We start from the raw sequence: 11685 nt of genomic DNA on the forward strand, positions 1-11685 counted from the left end.
TTTACTATTATATATATTCCCTACATTCATGACTTTGTTCTACTGAAAAAAGGAATTTTTACGGATCTAACTGTACATGAGGGCCGGGACATGTTTAATTCTGTACATCTCCTTTTGTTATTTGTGTCGGTGGCACAAGTACTCTTCGTTAATCAACAAGCTGGATGCTCTTTATTTCCTGAGTGAGGTCCCATGCATTGATGAACTTTTGGAGATTGATTAGAGGTGTGAACTAAGTGTATGCATGATTATATATGATAACGGCAACATCAACCTATTTTAGTTTGTTGAAAATTAGACCTAAGTTTCTGAGAAGAATCTTGATAAAGCAGCTTTACAATAAAGTAGTGTTCTTCTGATTAACATTCAATTAGCTGGTGTTGATTATAAGTCTTCGGGCCGGGGGCCATTCATACAGATCAATTGAGAAGACACACATGTGAATCGTGTTGGACTGTTTTTGGGTACCATCAATTTAATTATTTGCAAAGTTTAATGTTTTAGAAAAGAGTATGATAATGTGTTATTTTCAAGACACATGTACGTACCCGGGCTTTGCACCAAGAGATAACAAAACATGCAAGTGCAAGTAATATGCATATTCGGTAAGCGTTTAGACATTGGAATATTTACCACTTGTTCTGATACCATTTTTGATTGTGGCCACCAACTCGATCACCTGAAAATTTAAATTGTAAGAGAAAGAGTTGTCCCCTATTAGTAAGTTCATATATTCAGACACACAATTGGGAGACGACTTTTGATAAAAGCATGTTAATTTACAGAAAGTGTTCTTGATTGAATAACTATTATTGGTTGATAAATAATTTAGAATTAATTAGCTTTCCGGTGATTATATATATCAAGGGACCATTTATAAAGAAGAATTGGAGTACATATAGGAGTAGATGCCTTTCTATAAGCACCGTGTGTCTGGCTGTTCACAGTTGCCTTTACTCTCAGCACTTTTGCACAAGTTTTTTTTTTTTCCCTCAGCAAAAGAAATTTATTAATATTTGAAAAGGTTCTACAAAGATTAAACGGACCAATGACACAACGTCAAACGGCACTATCGGCACGAGTTTAATGTGCTAGTCAGCCACTGTGTGGAACCACAAATAACTTGCATGTATTTTTGTGCGTAAGTTGTGTGTGCACATAAAAAAATTTCGGTACCAAAGTATCAAAGGAAATTTAGTTAGTACGAATTTCATAGGCTTATAAGTGTGCTGCCACCTTCTAGTTGGACGCTTAAACGCAATACTACTTGCCAACATTTTCTATTGTTATTATATATTAATTTGGAGTTCACACGTTTGCTTTTTTGGATTATCATGTCCAAATTCGAATAAATAAATATTGTATTGCTGTAAATGATTTTTCATATTTTCTTACGTTGCACAAAAGATCTTAATTAATAGTGTAAAAAATTAAAAAGATATTAAGAGGAAAATATCCTATTTTTTTTAGGAAAATTCTAAAATCAGCCCATTGGACTAACAATATTAAGTGTGTGAATGTGTATTAAAGGGCGTAAAAAATACATAGAAATAAGTGTGTCCTTGTCTTCTAATGTGCTTATCGTCAGCCCAGTGAAATAATAATAGCAATACAATTTTTTTTTATCTGAATGTGGACATGCAGAACACACAGAGAAACTAATATTAGAGAGATAGACTTCCTAATTAGCAAGTTAAGAACATTTGTTAATGCTGAAAATGTCCTTGATGGGTATTAATTATCAAACACGTCCTTAGCCGTCATTTTCCCGATAATTAATACCCGTCAAGGATAAGTTAAAAACATTTTCTAATGCTGAAAATATCCTTTGCGGGTATGAATTATCAAAATACATCATTGACCGTCATTTTTCTAAAAAATATGAGTTGAAATTGCCACCTCTAATTTTGCCCGGAGGACTGAACTGTGTCTGTGCACGATTTTCTTCCCAGCCCAGCCCAGCCCAGCCCGTTATTCCTAATATATTTCGTTAGGTTTGGCAATGCACTTTCGAGCCCAGCCCACCTGAGTAAAATATATTTCAACTTTTTCTATATTTTTTTAACGTATTTAATCAAAAATTAGTTTCTTCAATTCGTAAAATTCTTATCCTCCCCGTAGTGGATCCAGAATACGCCCCTCCAAAATTTCATTTCTTTAATTTTTATTTATTGGTTTGACGGTCAGTGATGTCTTGGGCTAAGCTTATGTGTATTCCAATTAATACCATCTTCGGTTCGGCCAAAAACAAGTCATTCACGTTGGGATTAGGGGATTGATGAAAAATTACTTTCTCGTGGCATGACTCCTACAATATAATCTAACTGTACTGTTCTATAAGCAAATGTGTTTTACTTTCAAAAGCATCCAAACCCCAATCTTAAGTTTTTTTGATGTTTTATTTTATTTTTTTAAATTAAGGGGGGGGGGGGGGGGGGGGGGGGGGGGTTAATTGAGGGAGCGAGAAACATGGGAGGAATGTGTATATGGTGGAAAAATTATTCTATGCCGCCAGGGCACCAAATTCATTCTCCACCACACATCTCTTTGGGAAAATGACGGTCTTGGACGTGTTTTAATAATTAATACTCTATCCATCCCAAATTTTTGGTCTTCTACGGTTTTACATGTAATTTTCAATGGCCTATATCTCTCAATGTATATTATTTAAAATATACAATATAGATCTTGTTTGATAGATTTCAATTATTTCTATAAAATAATGTTTTCAAAATCATAAAAAATAATATACATTGAAAGATATAAGTAATTGAAAATTGCACGTAAAACCGTATAAGACCAAGAATTTGGGACGGAGGGAGTACCCACTAATAACATTTTCAGCATTAACAAATGTTCTTAACATGTCCTTGGCGGGTATTAATTATCAAAACATGTCATTGACCGTTATTTTTCCTATCTCTTTTTAGTGTAAAAAATAAGAACAATACTAACTTGTAGAGGTGGCAATCTCAACCCACATTTCTTAACCCGTCTAAATCCGCCCACTTATAATCCAACCCAACCCGCCCATATTGTATAATGGGTTGATATGGGTTGGACCCATATAAACCCATATTTACATGGATTTAGATGGGTTAAAAATGAGTTCAATATGGGTTAGACCTAAAATACCAATTCTTGCACAAAATCGCTTCCTGTACGGGACCAAATTCGGTTTGCTTTATTCACTTCAATTAGATTCCCTTGCAAATCCCCACTCTCTCTCTCTCTCTCTCTCTCTCTCTCTCTGACTTTTGGAAAGAACTAAACTTAAAATGGGTTTAGATTCCCTTGCAAGTTAAAATGGGTTAATTTTTTTTATTTGATAATTTTGTGCTAAACTTTTCAGTCATCCATTCGTGCAATTAATTTGCTGAGATTCATTTTCAATTATGACTGGTCACAATTAATTGTTACCGGTCATAATTGATTTTCAATTCGGATCATCCAAAAACACTTTGGACGTGCGCGATTGGTCTTCATAAAACTTTCTTTACGGAATGGTCTGCAAATAAGATTTTTTGTTAAAGGACAGAGAAGAAGACTTCAGGTGCGTTTGGATTGTTAAGTCAAAATGATTTTTCTTTTTTGTCTTTATTCAAAAAAAATTTGCATTTGTTAATTTTGCTTTAAATTTTTGTAACTTATTGATTCGTTTCGTCGAGAGGAATCAAAAAAATAAAATTTTTTTAATCGAAACTCAGTTTTTTTTTTACAAAAAAGATTATTTTTTTACTTATTTTGTCTTTATTCAAAAATTCATGAGTTTCAATTATAATTTTTTACTTTTTTGATTCCTCTCATTGAGACGAATTAATAAACTACAAAAGTTTAACGCAAAATAAACAAATACAAAAAAAAATTAAAAAAAAGAAGAAAAAAGTCACTCAATTTTTAATCCAAATGCACCCGAAGCCGGCGTTGGTATACCGGATATTTTAGCTTAGGGAGAAAAGGAAGTAGAATGGGTCGGGTCGGATGGGTTTGGATCATAATTTTTTAATTTTTCGATTCTTCTCTGAATAGAACTAATAATCGACAAAAAATTGACCCGGAACGTACAAATTGAGTTTTAATCATAAAATTTTACTTTTTTGAATCCTTTTATTGAGACAAATCAGAGAAAGGAGGGGGAAGAGAGGAGAAGGGGAAAAGGGGCACAAAAAAAAAAGGAAAACGGGTCGGGTCGGGCGGGTTTGGGTTTGGCCTGACCCATATTTAACCCGACCCGTTCCAACCCGTTTATTTTTTGACCCATATTCGATCCGCCCATATTTGACACATGACCCGTTTCAACCCGTCCAAACTCGCCCAGACCCGCCCGTTTGCCACCTCTACTAACTTGCATCGAATGAGGCTGAAAACTAGAAACACTAGATCAAGCCCAATTGTCACCAATCTAAGCCTGTGAGCCCAATTCCTTTTACTTGTCCAAGTCTGACTCGGAAACACGATGCTAAAAAGACCAAGTCTGACTCGGAAACACGATGCTAAAAAGACCACAAGGCCCGTGGCTACAATAACCATTGAATTTCATGAACACAGAAATAGTATTGGTTAAATATTAAGTAGTACCACAAAAACTAAACTATGTATATTAGAAATTGCAAATAGATGGAATATGCAACACAGCACGTCACTGACGAATTTAGCATGCAACAGAAAGACCGGGTTGAAACTGACAAAAACTAAAGAAATGAAAGGGCGCCGGCCTGACATATTTATGATCTCTTGAGCTCCAACAGAAGATCTTTCTTAGAGGAAGCATTCCTGCTGCTGGAAAGAGACCATTGATCCGAAAAACCCACGGTCGAAACCCCGATGTTACCGCATTTCGCGACGGTCCTCACACTTTCAATCAACTCCTGGGTTCGACCCTCTTGTGACAGTATCTCCAGTAACTGTCCCGGACTGATGACAAGCTTCACCTTCCATATCCCGCCGCCACCGTTGTACCTAGAGAAGGCTTCCGTGTACGATCTCTTGAGGATTCCCTGACCGTCGAACGACATCCTGTAGGGCGCGGCTTGGGATTGTGGCAAGCTGTTTGACCTTACGTGACCCACTTGGGCAATTTGGCCACCACCTATTCCCTTGCTGTTGAGCGGGAGGAGATTGTATGATTCCCCTGCTGCAAGTACTTCGTTGTGTGGCAATGGTTTCCAGAAAAGATCCTGGCTTCGAAAGATACCGTGGCCTGGGAACTCATCGGTAATGAACTCCACCGTTATCGGACCGTTGAACTCCATGATCCCGCCGTCGGATGTCACCACTTTGATTGCTTCGGTAGTTACCTCTCCCATGCCTCCGAATAGGCAATTGCCCATCTCTCTCTCTCTCTCTGCCAAAACACACACTCAAGTCTCGTTCTTGTTTTTGGAGGGTAATTAAAAGAGAGGGAAAGGCATAGAGAAGGAGCACGTCGGTGGGATTCTTTCTTTCTTTCTTTCTTTCTCAATCCCACTAGTCCAAGAAATGGAAAAAGGAAGGGAAATTAAAGGAAATATTTGTGGGGTAGTAAATATGATATTCATATATTACCACATTTGATACGATTTCTATATCGTGAAATGGTCCAACTTTCCTGCCAAAAAGAAATACAAAGGTTCCCCATTGATAAAACAAAAATAAAATTGGTGGAGCAATGAGATTGGATGGTTCTGTGGGGGGCCATTTATCAAACCCGGAAAATCCTAGCCAAGAGACAAGTCCATTTGGACTTTTTACTTTCTCTTTATTACATCTTGGTCCCATTCTATTAAAGTAAAGGTGTGGAGAGCAGTATCACCTACACTCCAGGTTTTCGGATTCCACCATTCACGCCTTTCCCATTCAATCTGAAGAGTTCCTAAAATCCATCAAAGGATATTGGCTATGGGTGTATGAGAAAGTAAGTGAAGGAATTGCTCCCAAGAGATCGCAAGTTTGGATTTCATGAAGGCTAAAGATTCCAAACCTTAGAGCCATTGGAAGTTTGTTTGATCGAAAACTTCAAGGTCTAGCTCGAAATTAGTCGAGTTGCGCACAAATTAGCTGACCTGGAATCCGGTTATTAAAACAAATCCATGAAAAGGACTAGTTACTTATTAGGATATTATAACTCGTGAGGTGAACTGTCCAGGTCATGCACATCAAACGCAGTATGTGATGCAACTATACCAAATTATTGCCCTGAAGATTAAAGTGAAAGTCTGATATACTTTGTGGGCCCAAAATCCTATTTGTGAAACTTATGATGGTACTAATTTGGTCAAGAAAGGCCAAAAAGAATTAAATTGGATGGTTAAGTGGGAGACCAGTATGGCTGGTGCATGCCTCATTGGAATGTGTGCATCAGCATTAGCGGCGGGGGCATTATGAGCATATATATTGGACCTTGTGTATGAAAGTTCCCACACACAAATTGCTTTGCTTAATACGGAGTAGAAATTACGCAACTCAACATTCTTGCATGGTATCCAAGTTAAAAAAAACCCATAAAGATACTCTCTCTCAAAGCATATTATTCCTTAGCTATGTTGGTCATTTCTTATCTCCAAAACAATCGAACGAGCTACGAGGATTGTTGATGTTTACTTTCGAGATAGAATGTTTAGATAATTATCTATTGATTTAAAGGAACATGTGAAAATGCGTGTGATATTCCTATAGCGTCCAACAACTACTCATTCTAGTTTTCCTAATTGATTGTAGACGATGTCTCGGGAGTATGACTGTATGACGCTTTTGCTTCTTTTTTTTGGGTTGTTTGTGTTGGGGTCCGTCTCTTGCTGCATGGTGATGTTGGTGTTTCGGGCTTTTAGTGCTTTTTTTTCCTTGTATTGGTGTTTTTGGCATTTTGGTGTCTTGGATTGACATCTTATCAATTTTGGGTGCAGACTTAGCAGAAGTGACGCAATGCATGTGTTTCCTTTATTTTGGACATATCTCTCTTGCCTTATTGTTTTCAATTAACTTCATCCTTTTATCTCATTACATCTTTTGCTTCGACTTAATAAAATTTCTTCTGCTGAGAAATAAAAATTACCGGTGCTGGAATATGAAGGTGATGCCAAGAATAGAACATTTTCTCTAAGAACTCTTCTCCTCCTTTTCTATACATGCGACATTTTCTCCAATTTCCTCCTCTTGTTGTGGTGGTGTTGTGATTTGTTGGCCGGTAACTAGTAGGTTGAATGCTAAAGTAATATTTGGAGCTTCGGTGTTGTTCTTTGCGGACTAATCACAAGAAGGAAAGCAGAAAAGAAAATTTCCTCACAATTAGCAGAATCTCTCTTGGAGAGGGTGAGACCTTATGTGCCAGATTCCAACAAATTACACCTCATAGTGGACCCTCGACTACAAGGGCAACATCAAAGTTTCCCCCCAACTTAAATGAAAAAAAGGTAAAATATTTAACCAAAATGCCTATCACATTGGGTGCTAACCCCAGAAGGGTATCTACTTGGAGCCCAGTTATTGAAAGGTTTGAGAAAAATAATTCTAATTGGAACAGGAAAAATATGACACTTGGGGGAAAGTTAACTCTGGTCAAATCTAATATTCTGGGAAATCTTCCTATGTACTACATGTCAGATCTTTAAAATGCCTATCACAGTTGCAAGAAAGTAAGAAGAAGACTACACTTGGTTGGATGGTAGAGAATGACAAAAAGTAAGAAGAGGGGTGACTTGGGGATTAAAAAGCTGTTGATTCAGAATGCTGCTTTGTTATGCAAATGGTGGTGGAGGTTGAAAAGGATTCCTTGTGGGTAAAAGCTATTAATGGCAAGTATGGAGTTTCTGGGTCCAAATGACTTCCTTCCCAGATTAATAATCCGAGCAGATTTTCTAGAGCATGGGGCGACATCTGCCGCATTGGGTGTGAAGGTTCGAATTTTGAGAAGATCATTGAGGAGGGTTTCTGGATTAAAGTAGGCTCAGGGGTGTCAACTTCTTTCTGGAATGACAAATGGTGTGGTAACCAACCGTTGAGATATGTTTTCCCTAGGTTGTATCTTAAATCAAATCAACAAAATGCTATGGTTGGTGAGATGTACAACACCTCTAACCTATCTTGGAATCTCACTTTTAAAAGACGATTACGTGGTTGGGAAGATGATGAACTGAATGAGTTGAAGCAGGGGCTGTCCTCTATTTCTCTGCAACCTAATGTGGGGGATTCACTGAGGTGGAAATGGGATAGTAAAACCACTTTATTCTCTGTGAAGTCATGTTATGAGAAGTGGTTTATACCCTTTTTGCAATCAGGAATTGGAGACTGTGGCTCATCTCTTTTTACACAGTCCTAAGGCTTGGAAGGTGTGGTCAAAAATCTTGGTGTGGTGGGGTACTACGTGGGTCTGTCAAGCTAATCTTTATGACCTCCTATGTTGGTGGTTTTCTAACAAGTACAAGTATATGGAGAGAGGCTGTTGGGAACTTTGTTTTTATGCAATCATCTGGTCCATTTGGATAGAAAGAAACCTTATTATTTTCAGAAAACAAAGAACTATGAGGAAGAGATTCTGGTGGATAGCATCAAGACAAAGATTGTTATGTGGCTGAAAGCATGCATGCTATGATCTTAAAGAGTATTCTGTGGAGGATATTAAGAGGTGTATTCATGGTATCAGAAAATTGAAGGTGTGTGAAATCCAAGTGGTGTAAAGTTTTGTGGGCTTTTAATTATGTGGTGTTTTGGTGAGTGATGGTGTTTGTTTGGAGAATGGTGTGCAATACTTCAGATTTATGTTTCTGCTTTCTGTAGTAGATGATGGGGTCTTGGATCTTTGATACTGCTTTTCTCGTGGCTGGAAAGATGCTCCTTGGTTAGCAGTAGATGATTGGGACTTTTGTTCTTTGATATTGCTTTCTCTTCCTATGTTTATCATGTTTGCCATCAAATGGTTCGGGCGTGATTGCTCTGCTGTCAATTCAGAGAATTGTTCTAATGTTGCTATAGAAGATTGGGTTTTCTTTTCCTAAGATTGGGATTAATTCTTGTCCTTTGATACTGCATCCTCTCTCTTTTTCTTCCCTTTTCAAGATAGCTATTGAACTTGGTTGCTCACATTTCTGGATGGTTTCTGCTCTATGGATATGGTTTCAATCAAGTCTCAGAAATCTATTGGTGGGTGCTGCTGTTTTAGGTGAAGTCTGATATGGTGAAATCTTGCTTCTTTTGCTACGTGGGTTCCAGTTGCTGGGTGGTGTTGCTTTGAAGATCATGAAGACATCAATGTGATCATGTTTACCATGCCAAGTTTCTGCCATTTGTATTTTTGGTTATGAATCTTTGTTTTTGGTTGGCCCCTCGCCAACTTTTCTTCCTTTGGTGGTGGGTGGCAGATGATTGTCCTTGATCTAGGTGCTAACATAGTTGAGATGTAGTTCGATGATTGTGATGCATTTTTTCCGTTTCCTGTTAATCTTTGTAACTTCGATTCATTGATTAATAAAAAAATTTTGCCGATCAAAAAAAAGGACTTGTATTGGCCTCCAAGTTGGTTGGTGCCTCCAATGACGTCACAAATAGCCATTTCTCGATTTAACGTTATGAATGACGACTACTGACTGCACTGCCAGCTGGTGCCATGTGACCAAAATGCTAACCAATACCATGTACCCGAACAGTGAACTCGGCACTTGTGTATGTGGCTCCACCTCACGTCACCATTTGTGACTTGACCCAACACCCCGCTCTACTTGTGACACAATAGGCCGAATGACCTATTCGCCATTCAGTTGTTTAGGGCTCTATTTGTTTTGAATTTTGAAGGAGATTTTTTTAGTATAATGAGTGGAGAGAAATAGAAAATTTAAGACCCTAAAACGAACAAGGCCGATGATAGAACTTTCTTTTCTTTCCCCAGATTCACCAATGTACACACCCATGGCCTGATGACGTTGGCTGCTTTCCTGGGCCTGCGGTCCTATTCCCACTGGCTGGAGTGTTTGCGCCAGCCGCCTCAATGCTTTGACTTACCAGTCCCTGTCGAAGATATTATTTAGTGCCCTTTGGTACCGTCTTAGTCACATAATTCTTCAAAATGATCTACACTTTCGATATCAATCATCAAACTCACGAATTCAAATCGTTTGGTGGAATTTTGAAAGACGTTTTCACGCACCTGCATTCGCATGTGCATTATGTGACATAGGGTACCGCTACAAAATTCCTCAAGTGGGGCCTGGTGCCTTAGGCACTGACTTATTTTTCTCATAATCCTATATTTTTAGGACTACCATGTTATGTTCTCTTGACGCTCATGTTAGAATTTTGCACAAACAACAAGCGTTAATTTCAAGGTTCAATCCATGGCATGTGAAATAAAATTAAACCTTAAGCTCATACCTATGAGAGATGAAGATGTCATGATCTTCAGTGCAACAGCAAGCCCTTTTCTTTTTGGCTGCGAGATTGATCGAACATGAGCACAAGACACTCACTTGTGAGGCACCGTCGTCTCCCCTTTCTAGAGTGAGAGATAGAGAGAGCTTGCTGCCCTCTTTTCCTGGTGTCTCAAAGATATGTGCTTTAGTGGGCCAAACACATATATATAGGATGAGAGCAAAATACTTCTCTTATGCTTAATAAAATGGGTCAGCCCATTATGGGTCCAAATTAACCATATAGCACGAGGCCCACACTTGACAAAATACATACTAATAAAATTAGGTGCATCAAAATAACTCATTACAAAATGGTGATCACTAACCAAATGGGTTTAAACAAATACTCCCATATATTTGATAGTCGAAGTAATCCGGAACCTTTTAACATAAATGAAATATGCTAATCCACAAAATTGGAATAAATCTAACAGCTCACTCATAATCTGGACAAGTTTCGAGTTACCAAAATTATTAGAGTTAATTATTTTGGAAAAAAAAAAAGAAGTTGTTAGGCGTTTGATGTGTAGGTTACTGCAACCAACCTGTTTTCTTTCATGGAGATGGAGGGGAAGATAAAAACCTGCATGCATCAAAACTCAAACATCATTGCTTCCACTCATAATCTCGTAAAGAGTTTGATAAGCTTTCGAGTTACCATAATTATTTGAGTTGATTATTTTCGAAAAAGATTTTTGGTTAGGCGTTCGATGTTGGTTATTCCAATCAAATTATTTTCTTTCATAGAAAGGATTAGAGAATAAATACCTACGTGCACATATGTTACGACGTACGCTTCATAATAAAAGCACCTACGTAATCTTTTTCCTCTTTCTTTCTTAACTCTAGGTAGGATTTGCCCTTTAATCCACTTATGACTTATCTGATTTCATTACGAAAAAAAGATAATTCTTTTTAAAGGAACCAAAGACAAAGAGCCCTATTTCTCTTACATTTTCATAGGTTTCCTCTTATTTATCCGGATTTATGATTTTGTTCTTTATCATATCCTATTCCTTCAGTTTTATTGTCGTATCAACCGAAAATTATTTCTCCCTCCGTCCGGATTTAATTGTCCTTAATTCTATTTTAACCGGCTAAAAAATGAGTTATATCTTTGAATCCGTAATGAATTTCATATCGAATATGGATTTTGTTTAATAGATCTCAATTAGTTCTATAATATAATGTTTTCGAAATCACGTAAAACATTATAAATTTGAATATATAATCAATTAAAAAATGACACGAATTCTAAAAAAGAATTATTAAATCCGGTCGGAGGAAGTACTTCTTGTTGAATCACCGA

The 11685-nt window shown here is 37.5% G+C and overlaps 1 protein-coding gene across 1 annotated transcript; it reads right to left on the reverse strand.

Annotated features, from left to right (window-relative positions):
- Window positions 1-4575: 4575 nt before the first annotated feature.
- Window positions 4576-5560, reverse strand: LOC131315871 (uncharacterized). Its single transcript, XM_058345088.1, has one exon. The coding sequence runs from the start codon at window positions 5328-5330 to the stop codon at window positions 4725-4727; it is 606 nt and encodes a 201-aa protein (XP_058201071.1). The 5' UTR covers window positions 5331-5560; the 3' UTR covers window positions 4576-4724.
- Window positions 5561-11685: the final 6125 nt, after the last annotated feature.

Source organism: Rhododendron vialii, chromosome 2a (assembly GCF_030253575.1).
Source record: "Rhododendron vialii isolate Sample 1 chromosome 2a, ASM3025357v1".
NCBI lineage: Eukaryota > Viridiplantae > Streptophyta > Magnoliopsida > Ericales > Ericaceae > Rhododendron > Rhododendron vialii.